The following is an 18,488-nucleotide window of genomic DNA, read 5'->3' as shown; positions in this document are numbered from 1 at the left end:
ACGTACTTGCATACGTTAATATTTGCTAATGATGTGTGTCTTATGGTAACTTATGCGAATACCATATCATGTGGTATGTGATGTGATCAGTATGGACCTGAGTGTTTCCCTTGAGCACATTTAGGAGAGCACCAGATGGGATGTATTTTGTGGGACGAGATTCATGCGTCTGTTTTGTTTGAATGAAAATCTGAAGCTCGTAAATGTCGGCCATTTTGAATCCTTCTGCAATTCGAAATCGTTCTTGAATTACTTCGTTTACCCTTGTAAATATTATAATTGAAATGCATATTGTTGACACTGTAGCCCTGTGCTCTTAATGCGTAGTGGTGATTACATAAAACAAGAGGGTTTTGTAGGGATAGAACTATTCTATGATTTCAAAGAAAAGTCACATTCCGTGTGGAAAACTCTTCACAATCGATACTCAGTCAAATTTACATATTAATTTTGTATATTTTTTCAGACAAATCTTAGATGAGTCATAGATAGTTTCTTTTGAAAACTCAAGGTAGTGTCATATAATAAAACAAAGATGAAAGATGCCTGTCACAACTCTCGACACCTGGTATTTGACACCTGGGCCCCGTTTCACAAAGCTCTCGTAAGCCTAAGATCTCGTAACTTTTCTCGTAGTATCCATAACTCCTGTGTTACAACATAGGAGGCACAATGGCTACGAGAAAACTTACGAGATCTTAGGCTTGCGAGAGTTTCGTGAAACGGGCCCCTGGTATTTGACACCTGGATGAGGTATTCAGAAGGAACCAATGAAGATGACACAAAGTAGGGCTTAATGATCTGTTCACATGTTCTAAATGGAACATTGCGTGCAGAAATGGATCTAAGGTTTGGACAGTTGTTGGTGGTGAGACCGTTAGACTTGATACAGTTTTCCTTCATGACAATTCTCAAATGCATCAAGACGCAATCGTGATGTAAAAGGATGATAAAGTGTCCATTGAGAACATTTTCTCAAAGAACAGGACAGTACATGAGTTCATAAAATGCCAAGCCGAAGGTGTTGAAGAAACAGTTGTTGGGACGGTGAAAGATATCAGTACATTCGGACTTAGGGACCGTTCATAATTTATCACCTTGGGGGAGCGATGACGATTTATATATTTTTTCTGGACAAATCTGGTAACTGGTAACTGCCCAGTGAAACTCACCTTCCGAAGTCTGCCGCTCCGGTGTTTTGCGGAATGAGTGCAGAAGAAAATGGCCCAATGTGTTACGTTGCCTCATCTTCTGTTTGTCAGCATGTCTTGATATAACGTAAGATGGCGAAGGCAAGCGTCTTTATATACTAAACTGATTCCAGATTTTCCCATACTGTAGCTTTTTGGTCTGCCGCTCTGAGAGGTTCAACATTACATTTGACTCAAAATCCTCCAAAACACCATTTTGTTGTCAAGAGTGGTTGGTTGGTCAAGTCCGCGAACCAGACCACCTGATACCGTTAATTCGCCTATTACGACAAGCATGGGTTGCAGAGGATCGATTCTAATCCGGACAGTCATGAGTTTTCTTCTGAACGATGGTATAACAATCTGAATCTGAATAATGTAATAGAGATGCTGTCATCCACAAAGCAGCCTGTCTTTTTCAACTGGTGTCAGCTGGAATATGTCAGAACGGTTACTTGTCACTAGGTTGTAAGAAGCAACTTAAGACATGAACAAACACAGCAGCAAGACTGGTTTACAGCAATGTACAGCAACATCATGCCATTCCTCAGGGGCCCGCTAATTTCATCTTCACTCCCACCAAGAACTAAACACAGTACGTTTGAAACTTCACTGACACAAACAGAAGTAGCATCAACGTTTATGATTTGTGTCCGTGGCCAAAGGTTGCTCAGTGCACTGGCGCAATTAAAGAAAACTTAATAATTTTTTTTATAAATAGAACTGGTTTCGCCTTATCGTTTACCCGTTTCATATATGGTTTGAGGAAAAAATGCCTACACAACTGCGCCGACTCACTTTGAAAGGATGCTGTGTGATCGGACATTTTACCAAGAACCTCCTGGGAGCCCTGTGATCAGTTACGTCGGTATTTCTTGCAATAATTGCACGTAAGGGACGAGATGCCAATGTACAATATAAGTGATATTTTTGTGAACAATTAGCTTTGTAGATGTTTGTGATTGATGTAATCTGTGAGGAAGGGTACGCTCATCTTCTCCCGAACAACCGGTATTGTCGCTATTTTGTTTCATCGTAATTCATAAACATACTCTCATGATGTAGCTTGAATCGACCTGTCATAAATGTGAATATAGTAAGAGGTTTGCTCTTGTATTTACATCGTGTCTCCACCTCAAAAGCAGGAGTTATTATAGCTTTTCGCAATGAAACAGTTCACATCGGCTGTAGAGCACCTCCCATTTGCGTTGATTGTCTTTTCCCTTTTTAATGATTGACTATAACACATAAAGGTCACGTTCTTCTATCTTCTATCATATGTCTTTTGCGAGAACAGCTACAAAAAGATTATCGTGGTCTCTTGTGAATAAATTGGGACACCTTCGTCATATGATTTGAATAAAAAAGTGATAAAAAATTCACTAAACACAAACCAAACCAAACACAAACACTCTCAAATATCAGTCTTAATAACGCAACACTACTCATAATGCCCTTTGGTAACATACATATATGCAGAGCGCCTAAAAGATACTCAAAACTGTTAGAGTGAGTGAGTGAATGTGTTTTATGCCGCTTTAGCAATATTCCATCAATATCATGGCGGGATACACCAGAACTGGGTTTCGCACGTTGTACCCAGATCGGCATCGAAGGATGCTTTAACCACCGGGCTACCTCACCGTTCTTTATATTATTACCCTAGACAATGCATCCTTGTGCGCTATATTGTCATTCTCAGTTCCCTAATAAAAGTACAAGCTGAGTGCGAATGAACCGACTACGGATCAGACAATACAGTAATTGATATCACGAACATTTATCTATGTAGAGCGCTGTGATTATAACAATTTCCTGGCAGTGTTGTGGGTCTTGTCAGGGATGTTTTGTTCGTTGGTGAGTCTCGTTAGGTGAATTAGAAAATTAATACTTTTGTTTGCGTAAATATGTCTCCAAATCATTACAATCGATCATATACAAATTGATCAAATGTGATAATATATCTGAAGTGGACGTTACACAATAATATTACCACAACAATAAGATGCCAATAAGAAAAAAACTGAGGTGAGCAGGGATTTAAAAACATATTTGATTGTAAATGCAAACTTTTTGTTGTTCTGTAATGATTTATATATTGGTATCAATGGCGTTAATGTGGAGATTATACGCTGTTTGTGAAGGGAAGGGAACTGTGACGGGAAGGAACAAGTGATGGTGAAATAGACGTAACGTTCACTAATTTGATATTTAATTTATCAGCCAGCCACTGTCGACCTCGAAACAGCTGATCCAACGTGATTCGTGAAATGAATGAAATGATAGGTCAGAAAGTCGCTTACGTAAGCATTGTTTAGCCACGTTGCTATAAACGTTGGTGACGCATTGCCAACGTCAAATTGTTTCTCACCAAACAATGAAAGGTCAGTGGTTAGCCCTCTGTTCAAACATGAATTGCTGGCATGACGTTCCTTGGGCAGAGATTCAATACAGTCCAAGGCGCAAACGTAATGATTTACATATACACACACACGCAAACGACAAGCCCCCGAAGCTCATGCAACAGATTAGTGACTACTTGCTAACTGGCCTCAACAAATATTGAAAAGTGCATCCTTTTCCGTAACAGACCCACCTGTTTTTCTAGTAAACCAATGGAGTAATATTTCCTCTACATTGTTTAACTTCCCCTTCCACGAGTATAAATTCAGTGAGAAAATGCTCACCAGCCTCTTCGATTCTTTCGAGATTTTAAGAGCTGTTCGGGAAAACTTGCCAAGATGAAGCTGATCGTCCTTGTTCTGTTGGTGGTCGTCTGCTTTGAAGCATCTTCCGGTTTCTATGGAGGCGGAATCAGAAGACAAACCACAACCCCAAGTGGAGAACTGAATGATGCTCTTTGGTGGATGAAGAGAGGAGATGCCAACGGCAATACTGACGACAATGGTAATACAGATGGCAGCGATGACAGGAATGGCAATGGAGATGACGATAATAACGATGGTGATGCTGACAATACCGATGGTGGTCATGTGGACGGTGGCAATCAAGTCGGAAGACCGACGGACGGGCAGAATGGCAAAGGAAACAAAGGTAACAATGGAAGAAACAACAATGGCGGAGTTAGGAAAAATAATGGCGGAAGAAATAACGGAAGAAGAAACAATGGCAGGAACAAAAATGGAGGACGAAACAATGGAAGAAAAAATGGCAGGAACAACAATGGAGGTAGGAACAACGGAAGAAACAACAATGGAGGAAGAAACAACGGAAGAAACAACAATGGAAGAAACAATGGCAGGAACAACAATGGAGGAAGAAACAACGGAAGAAACAATGGAGGAAGAAACAACAATGGGGGAAGAAACAACGGCGAACAGGGGTACAATTACAGTGGAAGCGGCACTAACGAAAGAATCGACGGTACCACAGGTAGTTGTTTCTATAGTAACCCTTTGTATTGATGTATACATGTCAGTTTGACTGGCACATAATACTATCATGAGGGACAATACGTTCATCATCGCTTTCTGCTATGGAGCCATATACGAAATTTTAATACCTGTTGTTCTTTATGCTTTGGTCTTAGTTTCTATGTGCAGAAGACAAGCTTACATTGCTAATACACATTTACCAATGCCGTATTCAGGGAGACATATTTACCTATATTGAATACAGTCGACATATTGAACAAATCTGCCATTTGAAACATACTGGACAAACAGTCTACTTAAACTAAGTCTCTGTGCTTTTCGTTACACTCCACTTCTGAGTCTTAATAAAACCTAGGGATTTAACCAATCAGACATCCGCTATTGTTTAGGGTTTGTCGGGACCTAAAAAATCGTTAGTCACTGATACTGATCCCTCAATAAACGAAAACCAGCATAAAACACTTGTATTTGACCTGTAGTATATATGCTTCGGGTTTTCTGGTGACATGGTTACCATTAGCTAATATTTCCGCGAGATGACATCCTTGAATATTGACGAAAACACTATTTTCAGCGACTGTTTACTCACTGCTGGCGTTGTTGTAGTGTGCTCCATGTACATCACCCGGAAGCGATCGTATTGAAAATAGCATGCGGAATCGTTCGGGTACAAACCTTTCCCAGGTAAAAGTTCAAAGTCCACTTTCGCGATTTGGTAAGCTGTGTTCTGACTGGTCAATCTCAAAGGTTACCTAACGCGACCTCTTACTAGGCTTTGTTAGACTCAGAGTGTAACGAAAAGTACTGAGACTAAGTTTATTTAGACTGCCTGGACAAAAGGACCGATGGGTGTTCTATTGATCTTCAACCATGTTTTTCTTTGAATTTACAGCAGGTCGCTTTAACCCTTCTACACCTACTACACCATCCACTACTACACCCCCGACCACTACGACAGCCGTCGGTAAGAAATCTAGTTTCTTTTTATTTCTGTGTTCTGTATTAGGGTATTACCTTATTGTCTTTACATTTTACAGTTTATTTGTTTTCGTTTGTTTCGTTTTTAAAGTTCGATAGCGATTCATAAACAATTACTTACTGTAAAGTCCGAACCGTACAACAGATTCCGATTCCGTATGATCACAGAACATATTGCTCTTAATAATTCAAGATTTTTTAAAAAGAGTCAAGCTGTTAATCCAAACAATTTTGCTATAGCGTGCGTAATATGTTTCTCAAATATGTCTCCTCCCATGCACGAATCTCCAGAAATTCTCCTGTTTGTGAATATTTCCCATAATTTAGATAAGACTAAACACTGTCAGACTGCACTGTCTAAGCTGTTACCTGTGCCGATATATGACATATCACATGCAGCACTGTAATCCATTTTTACCGTCAGATACCGGTTTTAAATCATACATTTGTGACAGGGCTGTATCACTGGTGGGGAACTTGGTCACAATGAGAGTAAAGCTTTTCTGATTTTTGCGACGCAAAATATTTGAACAACATAATTTTACGGTTACGGCAATGAAATGAATAAATGTTGGTTATGTCGTTATCAAAGACACACCCATATCCGATTCCCTGTCCAGATTGAGCGAATCATACTCCGTCAACTTTATGTTGTTATTGAGAATTACATGTTACAAAGAGTGATGTTTTTTGCATCAATTTCGTAATCACAAAGTTTCTTTGACATGAGACCAATTCATGGAAATTGATATGTACAAGTTTTCGCTGATAAAATAGCACATGCTTTATGATGGAAAGTGATAAACACGCATCGGGACACTTTGTATTATTGTTTAACACTTCTTTATGGTGTCATTTATCACAATATGGCGATTACTGTAACAAGAGAGATCAATTTCGTGACAGTTAATGGTTTTGGATGATTATGATTTATTTAGCTTTCTGAAGAACATTTATTTGATTATTACTGATGGAAACATAATGCAAGTAAATGTGAATTCAGCTCTCTTTTAATATTGATTTTGTATGTATCAAGGCCATGTACCGTTACTTACTTCACCCTTGCTGATGCTAAAATTACAAAGACTCGCAACATGTGACAGTCGCAAAGCTTCCGTCACAGAAATCACTCTCTCCACTCTCACTGTGACCAAGTTCCCCACCTGATGACAGGTTTAATATAGTCTGAATTATTTGCCCAGAACAAGTATTGATGTTACAGGCACAATATACCTGAAATATTGCCGATATGACTTACTCACTCATATATAACAGTCAAGTGCTTGGGTTTATAAAGGGAAGATATCAACCCAAGTTTACGATATGAAAGATGTCATTTCCGATGCTGTGAAAGGGTGATTTGATGGATGTGTGTAATCCCATTTTTCTCATCCTTCCACTCCCATCACAATGTAGACCTGTGCGAGGGTTTGGCCAACAGCGGTTCCTGCAACTTCTACACCTATCCACAGTGTCTGCAGAAAGTGATCAACACTTGCCGTCCACTCCCCGTCGATGCCGAGAAGATCTGCACCCAGTCCGTTATCAGGCAGCCAGAGTTTGATGATGTGGTAAATATGTGTCACATTCAATCTTTTCCAGTTCAGTTAGTCTGACTTGGTTGACACATGTCATCGTATCCCAATTACATAGATCGATGCTCATACTGTTGATCACTGGCTTGTCGGCTCCAGACATGATTGTTAACAGACCCCCGCCATATAGCTGGAATATTACTGAGTGTGAGCATGTTATCTCTCATGTATGCACAAACAGACAATTTGTGTATCACTTAGTTTCTTAGCTTTATTTTGTGAAAATGGTTGTTCGCGCAATTTTCCGTGACTGCAAAATGTGGTATCCGAACGTCAGTGGGGAGAGTTTAAGGATGTTCGCTGGTCACATTTTGAACTTCTGCGCAGCTCAAACTGTCGTATTCGGGTCATATTAACGATAACTATAATGAATAATATTCACTAAAATTTTATCCTGACTGAGTATTTACAGGTATTTATGGACGCTTAATATCCCTCAAAATATATTAATCACTTAAAAATCGAAAGCTGAGACTTATTTTACGACTGCCGCAAAGCAAATATACCGGTTAGAAAAAAAGTTAAATATTATTTATATTACCAGCGAACATTCTTAAGGCCGCTTTTTGTGAGTGAGTTCAGATATACGCCGCTTTTAGCAATATTTCATCAATACCACGGTGGCACTTCTTCCGTATCCCACTTACATAAGCTTATCGTGCAGATCTGTCTGTAGTGGTGCAGGTCTGTGACCTTAATCGCTTCGATGAAATCCGCGAGCATGGAAAGTGATGACAAACCCAGACATAACGTCGGGTATGACCGGGATTCGAACCAACGATCGTGCTTTTGGTTGAATCCAAGGGATGCAACTCTGCACGTGTTGAGGCGCCTCGGACACCCGGACTATGCATAACAGATTAACCCTGGTAATATGAATGAATCGTGTATTCTATATTCTGAGTTACATAGATGATAGAATTAAACTCTTTGCATTTTGTATCAAGGGTGACACTTACATCAAGAACGTCAGAAAGTGCACGATCAAGAAACTGCTTCCAGTTGTGAAGTCTGATGACTGCGATGAGATCAACAAACTGATCATCAACGGCCACACCAACAACCCTGGATGCCTCTTCCAGAACGGAGATTTCTGCGACGTTGCTGCCGACGCCCAAAACTGCGAGGCGCTCTACCACATCTTTGGTCTCAGTCACGCTGGCCAGCTTCAAGCCAAGTAAGATCATAGTCATTTGGAAACGTTTGTTTGTATCCGTCTTGTTTGTGAGTGAGGTGTTAGGCTGCTTTTAGAAATAAACAGGAAATATCACTCAAAATTGAGATTTTCATCTTGTACCCATACGGGGAATCGAATCAGGGGCGTGACGACCGAACACTTTAACCACTAGTTCTTGGTAACCGAAATGTAGAAGAATACATTTGTTAGAACATTTTTTTCCTTAACGGGTGCCTTTGTTGTCTGCTGCAATGTAAAAATTGGAAAGGGCAAAACATGTTTGTACCAGTTTGTTGGTTAAAGAGAAAATTGGTTAAAATATATATTTTGGTCTTATTGATTTTGTGCATTGTCGGAAGGGGAAACTGTTTCGCAGGCAGTTTAAAGAAATTGCATCTAGACATCAGGATCTTATGCTGATAATTTCTATAATCTGTGTCATCCTAACAAGTAGTACTAGAAATGAAAGTAGTGATTTATTGATATCCTCTTCTTCTTCGGTACCTGATATTTATACACCACTTATAGTTTGTACACTTTTGTCAGACATGGGAAAACAAGTGTACTTTCCCCAAATAAAGCATCGTTCTGTACGCTAAGTCCCGGGTTCGATTCTCTACATGGACAAAATGCGTGGTGTGACCTTTCTGCTGAATGTGCTGAAATATTGCAAATGCGGCGTAAAACGTTCCTCACTCTCAAAAAAAACCTTTGAACCATCAATGCCTCTCCACCCCAATACCAATTATTGTGGCCTAAGTTGAAATAAGTGAGCACGGTTTTTACACCGCATTTTGGCCATGACTGGGAAACATCACGGTGGGAAACAGTAGATCCATATCCATATGCGGAATCGAAACCGTTGTAACCGAAATGTTGTAACCATTAGGCTACCCCTATGAACATTTTCATAACATAAACACGCGACGATACGGGTTTGAATCTTCTTCAGCTACCGATGCTTGTCTTCAAGGCGACTAACGGGATAAGGTGACCAGACTCGCTCATTTGGTTTATACATGTCTTACGTATCCCAACTGTGTGGATCCATGCTCATATGCATGATGTTGGTCACTGGATCGTCTGGTCCAGAGCACCGCAGTGTAGCTGGAATATTACTGGTTGCGACATTAAACAACTAACAAACTAACAAGTCTCATAACTGATACTTCTAATCATTTCTAATTATTGCAGGCTGTTCACCACCTTCAACTCCTTGATCACCAGCTGCGACAGCAGGACCCAGGCGATCTTCAACGCCAACTTTGTCCAGAAGGTCCTCAATAGCCAGACCACCACTACTACGACTACAACGACTACAACCACCCCTATGATGAGGATGATGGGTGGATTTGGTGGTGACTAGATGGCCATACGCTGGTCGGAATCGTGAAGACAAGGAAATTCCAGTTGATGTGGTATCAACTGAATTGTGATACATGGTTGTGTAATCGTGGTTTGAAGCAGAAATAAAGGGTTGTATTTCAGGAAACGATACGTCTGTTTGTTTTTCGCTTGATGCTCCAGCAATGTTTCCAGTTTTTGATGGGGGGGGGGGGGGGGGGGGGGGGGCAGTGAGTCATAAACTTTTTACTAAGATCTTAAGGAGCGACATAATTCTGGAAATCCAAAGGTCCAGAAACACTCCGCATTGTGGCTTGTATCTGACAAAGCATTTTGGCACAATTCAACATGCAGCTTATCATGAATATATGCCACAGATGAAATACATAAACAAGTAAGTTTGCCTTTTCAAATACTAAGAATTTAAACTCCCTCGCCCATGGGCCGATACCTGATACAATAAAATTTATCTTGGGCAGACAAGTCAATATATATGCTGCTTCATGTTTAGCGAAAGGCCATTACTGGAACACATGTTTGCTTGACTGCTGGCTAAATGGCTAAAGTTATATCTTTTCTGGAAGATCGGGGTATATCAAAAGAATGGGTTATGAATATCGTATAGACAACTTATGTTTTCTGACAGCTACATTCAACAGAACGAGGCTCTGATCCGCACTCCAATGTCATCTTCCTTGAAAATGTTCGCGAACATGCATCCGGAATAGAATTGGCCTCCAGCAACCCATACTTGTCGTAGGAGGCGACTAACGGAATCGGGTGGTAAAGCTCGCTGACTTTGTTGACTTTGGTGCCCATTAGCGCAGATATATGTTAATGCTGTTGATCACTGGATTGTGTGACCCAGGTTTGATTATTTACAGACCGCCGCCATACAGATATAATATTGCTGAGTGCTGCGTACAACTAAACTCTTGACCTTTCCCTTATTTGACAACATACAATCTCTAGCTGTGGTCACTTTGCCTTTGCAGTTCTTCACGGCGCACAGCCAGTGAATACAGTGTTCCTTTGATAAGTTTCTGTTGTGGAGATGACCTTGAAACAAAACTTGTCGTGTGCCTTGCCTTGATGCCACATACATTCTGTTAGACCTACCATCATGGTGAATAGTGACGATTCTTCCATCTTACGTCAATATATATTTACCTATTCTTTAACAATCTACAAATTCAGTAAACTCAAAGTTTAGATAAACAGAGTATTTAATTAAATCTGCATAATTCTAAGATCAAACGGCCGCGGTATGCTACAACTGTGGCCAAGCTCGGACTCACACCTGTACCCAGCTTGTACAATTGCCGGTTATCTCCCAACTGACAGACACTCACTTGGCACAGGAGTTATGAAGTGCCTTCCAACCCCAAAGGTTGAAGAGACGCTGATTTGTTCTGGCTTTTTAAAATAAGTCATATTATTACATGCTTCACCGGAAGCGTGAAACGTGAAATAGATGTACCCAAACGTAGTGAAACGATGATAAAACGGGATGTACAACGTTGGGGGACTGAATGAGCCAACGTCTGGTGCCGTGTATGCTGTGCCGGATTTTTAAATTGTTAAAAAAATGCATGGCATTCACGGTACTACTGACAAACCCAGAAGTAAAACAGGGGATCGCAACAAAACGTGACTGAGCGCAATAGGCCGTAACTTAACGTGTACACGGTCCGTATTAGGTCCGTAGTGGGACGGGAGGCAGGTGTATTCCACGGCATCGCACGTTTGTTTGGCGTTTTGTCACGGTCTCTTCAACCTTGCTGGCTGCTTTGCTCCGGTTCCCACCGCAAACTATGGCATATGGTAGCCTCTTCGTCCAGTTCCATCACGACGCACCCAGGCATGTGACGCTTTACAGGGTAGGTGAGATATGGGCCGTTGCGTCCTCTGGCACTCCCTGTCTGCAGCTGATACTGCCCTTCTTGCTGACGCAAGGACTCGATGTATGCCCCCAGCAAGCATACAGACATAAAACCTTCTTCATCTTGGAGGTTCTTGCCGCTCTTGTGTCTGCTATTGCTTGAGAGGCTTTATTTTTATACCGAGGGTACAAACGTGCTCCAAAGCTGGTCGGCGTACATGTTTCATACGAAAGTCTTGACAAATGTCAAAACGACACAAATGTGAGGGAACCCGTCAGTACTGGACAGGAAGGGACGAATCTTAATGGCATCAGTAGTGGACAAACCTTAGTGCCCTTTATGACCTTCCTGGACTCAGCTGACCGTTTTTACTCGACGGCACATCCCGGATACCGTGACAGACCTTGATAACTTGCCCCACAAGGAACTTTGCCCACAAGGATCTTTGTCCACAAGGATCTTCGTCCACAAGGATCTTTGCTCAATGCCCACAAGGATCTTTGCTCACAAGGATCTTTGTCCACAAGGATCTTTGCCCATTAGGGACTTTGCCCACCACAATTTTTACAGGGGTTGACCTTCAATACAAATACATGCAGCATCTATAAATCAAATATATTGTGACGACCGCAGATGTGGCGAATGAAGTGACCTCTCAGTACTTGTACCATGGGCTCCTTCTATATGCTACCATATGTTCCCGCTATTTTTCGTTTCATTAGTTGGTCACAGATGCCTGTGATGAAGCAGACTTTGGTGGTATTTCGCAAATATCTGTTACCATGACTATTTCACAGCAAGTCATAGTCAAAATAACGTTAGTACTTTATTACGTATTTCATGGCTTGCTCTGCATAGATTCAACACCCCTATTTCTAAGGAGAGGCAGACTGATTGTTGTTGGACGCTGCATCAGCAGTCGTGCAGCTGTTAGGTGGAGGCTGTTGTTTCACAGAAATAATGGTTTCCCAATTTTAATGAAATAGAAAGAAAATCATAACTACATACTAACTGTCCCATATACAAAACAAAACAAAAAACCCAAAACAAACAAACAAAAAACAAAAACAAAAACAAAAAAACCCCAAACAAGCAAACCTCAAACAAAACAAAAAACACTGTTTTGAAGCTATATACGTGTTTCCTTTGATGTGTCTGTAGGGAGAATGTCTGTCAAGGCACGTAGCCTTTGACGTGTGACGTTCTTGGCAGATAGAAACAGTTTTTTGAGTTAGCTCCTTAATTCGCCTTAGCTCCTTAATTCGACTGGGACTTCCTAATTTATTGGTTCTGAAGTAGCACCGTGTGATTATTCTATTTTGAAATGATTATTGGCAAATGTCAACAGGATTGGGAAAATAAAGAAGGAGAGAAAGAGGGAAGAAGGGTGTGTGTGAGATGCCGAACACATTGAAAAACGGAGCTGTAAAATTATAGGCCTGTCACAAACTTACCATTCACTTCAAACATGATTGAGCATGTGGACACGACAATGGACAAAAAGCTTTAAATGTGTGATGCAACCAGTACTCCGGCATATCCACTCCACGGAAACCGCACTGGTGCAAAGTGCACAATGGCATCCTGAGAGCTGTAGACAAAGATGGTGTTTACGTATTGGTTTCACTCGACCTGACAAGTGCCTTCGATCATACTATTTTGATGTCCACACAGGTTTCAGACCTACGTGTTGGGCAGGCATCATTCGGCGAACATTGGTGCTTATCTCCCTCTCAAAGGCGTACGGCAAGGGTCGACTCTTGGATCTCTGTTTTTAACCATTTACACATCTCTTCCTGGTGACATCTTCAGATCCTCCAGCCTTAGACTGCATTATATGCTGACAACATTCTTTAAAACCCTTGCTTTTGTCATCAGCCGAGTCTTCCTTTCTCGCTATGGAAGAGTGTATTAGCTGAACTAAGCACTGGATGTCCTCACACTGCCTCAAGCTGAAAGAACATAAAAGAGAGTGTTCCACGCAAAGTATCTCCAAACCAGTATCTCTTTTTCGAAATTCATCATCGGTCAGTGTGAGATTCAGCCAAAGCCTCAGGTGCTTTAAGTTGGGACTTGTTTTTGATTCCGCACTGTCCTTGGAGTCAAGATTAAATAACGTGTAGAAGGGCGTACTACCTCATCGGCAACATCGTTATGTACGACGATACATGGACATCCAGACTATATCTTATTCAGGCATTTGTAACATCTCGTTTTGACTACTGTTATACGCTTCTTGCAGGTTTCCCAAATCATCTAACACATAAGCTCAAGAAGCTGCAGAACACCGCAGCCAGAGTGGTCTCTCTGTTCATTGCCCCCCCAGTACCGAATAAATATAAAACTCAGCCCCTTGTCTTCAAAAGTACCCATGGTTTAGCTTCTCAGTATGTCAGGGATCCGTTCCATACTCCTGCACGTTCCCACCGATAAAATAATCACTCTTTTTCCTTGTGATCATTACAAAATATGGTGACAGGTCACCCGAGACGGATGGTTCTCATCTCTGGAAGAATATGTGTGTGTGTGTGTGTGTGTGTGTGTGTGTGTGTGTGTGTGTGTGTGTGTGTGTGTGTGTGTGTGTGTGTGTGTGTGTGTGTGTGTGTGTGTGTGTGTGTGTGTGTGTGTGTGTGTGTGTGTGTGTGTGTGTGTGTGTGTGTGTGGACGGGTAGATGGATGTAGTTGGATTTTGTGGCGCGATACTTATAAACACTTTCATTCATTCAAAACATGAAAACACACTTTGTGCAAATATTTCCGCCCTTGGCCTAGCCAGACTTTTCGACCATGGATTTTGGTTTTCCAAAAACATTTGTTTTCCGTATATTTTTTTTTTGACTTCATGATGAATTTTGTCAGGCATTTGTCAGAAACTGGCCACAAAACGGAGAACGTTTGGGTTTCCAGAACCAAATTGTGGCGTGTTACATCACTTCAGAAGTTGTTTGATTAAGGTTTCCACCTGCCAAGGCCTCTGTAAAGCCTTTAATGTTTGTTAGTTGTCACTCAGCAATGATTACAATTATCACATACCGTATACCGGGAAATTTTCAAGGTACTAAAATTTCGAGATTTGAGACCCCCAAAGATTTCGAGGTGATTTAAATTTCGATGTTTGGGGATATAAAATTTAATTTCGAGGTTAGAAGAAAGTGGCCAGAAACATCACTTACAAAGGTACCGGATGGACACTCACTTAGCTATCGGCAAAACTCCGAGTAGTCAGTGATAACTGTCTTACTATTATGACTACCGGTATACCAGTCCGCGACAGCAATAATCGTAATGACAACAAACGTTTGATCCTTAGTTGTGATAAATGGCCCATGACACACTCTGTCGACAGAGTTGAAATATATGTAAATATGTAAATGCATATCTGTTCTACCCGATGTTCATCTTTTTTTAGCATTCTGGATTGTTTCTTTGTACCTTGTATCCCGAAGGTCTAAAATGATAACCTTCCCCTTTAACTTACAGGTTTTAGTCACAAAGGTAAAAATCAAAGGAATAAATGACTCGCCCTGACATATTCCTCTTTTAACAGGAATGGTTTCCGATGTCAACATTTGCCAGAAAACCATAAACGAATTATTGACTAAAAAGGAAATTGCTCAGTGCCAAAACATTACAATGACTTTGAAAGTCATTCTTGAGGTACAGAATTATATTAAGCTTTTCTGAAGTATGTCCGACATATTACGATGTTACAGTGATACATGTTGACGTCTTGTTTTAACCCAACATCCTTTTCTGTCTTCTTTCTGATCCATGCAAATAATGTTACATGGGCAGTGTGACGACACCCACCAGATCTGAATGACAGCCTGTATATTTACTACCTACCTACCTTATCTATCTTTTGTACAATGTATTACTTATGTACTACCTGGTCACAACCAAAGCGGACCATCACTTAATCAACGAGAGAGTGAAGCAGTGGGTCTTTGTCACAGTCACAATCAACAATATTCCACCTATAAACATTCTGGACCAGACAATACAGTGGTCAACATGCTGAGCATCAACTTGGGATACAATGGAGAAATTTAACCATGTCACCTAGTCTGACCACCTGATTGCGGACAAGACGTGAAACAGTGAGGTAATGGCGTGTAGACTTTCCAATTCCGGTTTGGAATACCATCAGGCCCCGGGGCCGTATCGTCATTTACATACAATGTGCTCATTATTGCCTCAGTGAACGGATTTGTGTGCATTTAAATTACATCCTGACCTCACTTGGAATACGCAAGGGATCTTGTTAACCAGGACACACGTCATCTTGTTGATAGCTGTCATTTACCGAATGTCTGGGAGGTGCATAACATTAACCCATCGTCAATCACCACAGTGCGCATGGCCAGCCTCGTTCCCACATTATGCCCAAAAAAGTCACTGACCTTCTAACTCTTGATTATACAAATAGCGTTGGCGAAATCACAGGCAAATGTTGCAGGGAATGTTTTCATTTGCTTGTAAATAACGGCTTACACGTGGAACTTGAGAACATCGATTTAAAAGTTAACCCATTCGTTAATACTGCAAAGATTTGGTCTAGATATATCTGTTGGCAGTATTTTCAACTAGCTAGAGAGGAACATATATCAAAACATCAATTAAATGTAAATGTTCACCTGGAGGACAAAATATGCATACGACGCTTGTTGCTTATGTAAATGAAAAGTGAAAGAAGTTTTTGTTAAACTGTTCGACAAATGTCACCATTTATCCAACACACGTTCCTGCAGCAGTTTGTAACACGTAATCCGTCATTGCGTACTTCTGAAGATTCTTTCAATGGAGACTGAAAATGGATTGCAACAACACGACCCTTTGAATATATAAAATACTTCACATCTGCAATTTTATTGACTTTCAAGATAACATTTCGGAAAGACCAAACAACAGCTGCATATTAAGATAAGGTTTTTAATTTTTAAACATGTTTTGAATTTTAAAAATATAACCGTGTAGAATCTGAAGTATACGTTGCAATTCATTTTCCAATGAAACGTGCCTAACTTAAAATGTTTTCTAAACATTTTATAAACTTCACTAAGGGGGATAGTTTTTATTTGCTCCTGACTTTTTACACATCTGGGCTGGAAGAACTTCACTGACGGTGGTCAGTGAGATTATGGGCGTCTTTTCAACCACTGTGTTTTGATTTGATTTGATTCGATTAGTTACAGGTAGATGTGATATATTTGCCTGTAGCTTAAATGCTGTGTAATGCATGACTTACACGGTATGATTATAAGCAATGCATAGCCGATGCAAATGTCTATATTATGTCTTATGACTTCTTCACCAATATGGGACCATCTTTTGAGTTTAGTGAGTTAATGCGTTTCGGCGTTAATGCGTCTGTCTGTAAATATTCGAGCCTGGATTAGACAATCCAGTGATCAATATCATGAGCCACGTACTTTTGATAAGATGAAATGTGTCAACCAAGTCAGCGAACCTGACTACCCGATACACGTCTTACTATAATCATGGGTTACTGAAGATCAGTTCGTACCCGGACCTTCACGGGTCGTGGGTATGTGAGTGTGTATGAGGGAACGAGTCTAACACTGGTTGTAAAAATCGGACTGGAATCGTGACACTGGAACCATCCTTTCAACCGACGGTTTTTCCATATAGTTGTCATCGGATTACACGAATAAATAAAACTGTATTTTTAATATAGGCGATACCCCATACGACTCTAACTTAATCCGTATTTGCTCAGTATTTGAAGCTTGACGTGCGCCTGTTTACCACAGCATCACCAGCTCCTCTCCTTTATCAAACAAGCCGCTTTAGCACATTAATGATGCGATCAAAAAATTAAGTGAACACAAAACGTAGCTCCATAGTTAAATCCTACTATGATAATTATTTTTTTTTATTTGTGACAAAGGTGTGTGCTGATTGGTATGTGAGAGGTGGGGTTGCCGGGTGCTGTCGGGGTGAGGGAGAGGGGGTAATAGGTATTGGGATGGTACTGGTGGATGGGTCTTAATTATATGATGATGCTTATGATGGAAATGTGGGAGGATTGTTGACATCCTTACCAATGCGTCTTGACAGAAGGTTGTAGTGCCATCTTCCTCAAGAGATGGCATGGGTTCGTAAGAATTCAGTATTTTTTCTCAAAGTAGTGGTATGACCAAAGTAGGCCCTGTAATCACGCCGTGCAGAATGGACAGCTGGGTTAAGACACGGACAGCATGTGGGACAGTGTACAAGAGATGCGTTCCTTTGTATTTAGTCATTAACACGCAATTACCCTAGTTCAACAGGAACGCCGGTGGTATCCACGACCTGTTAATTGCAAGTAAAAATTTAAAAATGTTAAGTTACTTTAAAATGTCAACTCCGTCGTGTTACACCGATGTTGTAACATACCTTTGTGTTCTCGTACTCGAGACGTCAACAGATCTCCTCAAGTGATAATGCCTGTCATACAGGGGTGAAATGGTGCAGATGCAGGAGACTCCATCCCTTTGTACAATAAAATGTAATTATTAATTCAACCCTTGATATTCCTGCGACTTTAAACAACATGCACTCATCCATAATCTGATGAAAGGTCAACATGTAAGGGCGTAACTTCCATTGCTAAGGAAAACAAGCATATTTCATCGACCACACATCAACAAGTGCACTTTGTTTGGTGTTTAGAATTAAGACCTCTAGGAAAGTTCATTTTGGTGAAAATAGAAATACCAATATATGCATTGTTCAATGAAGGAACGGCCTTTTTGGTGTAGTGTTTAGAGGGTTCAAGCGGGAGGTGGAAGGTCGTGAGTTCGATCCCCGATACCAAATACCTATACCTCGATACCTATACCCCTTAGTATATTATAAAGTACGACATTAAACCTCAATTCACCTCACCTCACCTTATATGGAAATATTCAGCAACATGCTTG

At 40.7% G+C, this 18,488-nt stretch overlaps 2 protein-coding genes across 2 annotated transcripts in view; one reads left to right on the top strand and one right to left on the bottom strand.

Annotated features, from left to right (window-relative positions):
• Positions 1 to 18,488, bottom strand: part of LOC137273959 (uncharacterized) — a 230,421-nt gene that overhangs the window by 84,418 nt on the left and 127,515 nt on the right. The gene's annotated exons all lie outside the window — the stretch shown is intronic.
• On the top strand, positions 3,911 to 9,827 carry LOC137272703 (uncharacterized). The gene is made up of 5 exons (XM_067805084.1): positions 3,911 to 4,583; positions 5,478 to 5,549; positions 6,980 to 7,134; positions 8,106 to 8,335; positions 9,530 to 9,827. Exons 1-5 carry the CDS (start codon positions 3,932 to 3,934, stop codon positions 9,699 to 9,701), a joined length of 1,281 nt encoding a protein of 426 aa, XP_067661185.1. The 5' UTR covers positions 3,911 to 3,931; the 3' UTR covers positions 9,702 to 9,827.

The sequence above is a fragment of the Haliotis asinina genome, chromosome 2, assembly GCF_037392515.1.
Source record: "Haliotis asinina isolate JCU_RB_2024 chromosome 2, JCU_Hal_asi_v2, whole genome shotgun sequence".
NCBI lineage: Eukaryota > Metazoa > Mollusca > Gastropoda > Lepetellida > Haliotidae > Haliotis > Haliotis asinina.
The sequence above is the reverse complement of the archived record's forward strand: the minus strand, read 5'-3'. Positions and strand labels throughout refer to the sequence as shown.

Excerpts from the sequence above, each read along its gene's own strand:
- LOC137272703 (XM_067805084.1), top strand. The coding sequence starts at position 3,932 with ATGAAGCTGATCGTCCTTGTTCTGTTGGTGGTCGTCTGCTTTGAAGCA. Across the intron at positions 5,550-6,979 it reads GACCACTACGACAGCCGTCG|ACCTGTGCGAGGGTTTGGCC; the intron begins GTAAGAAATCTA and ends ATCACAATGTAG. Across the intron at positions 8,336-9,529 it reads GCTGGCCAGCTTCAAGCCAA|GCTGTTCACCACCTTCAACT; the intron begins GTAAGATCATAG and ends TAATTATTGCAG.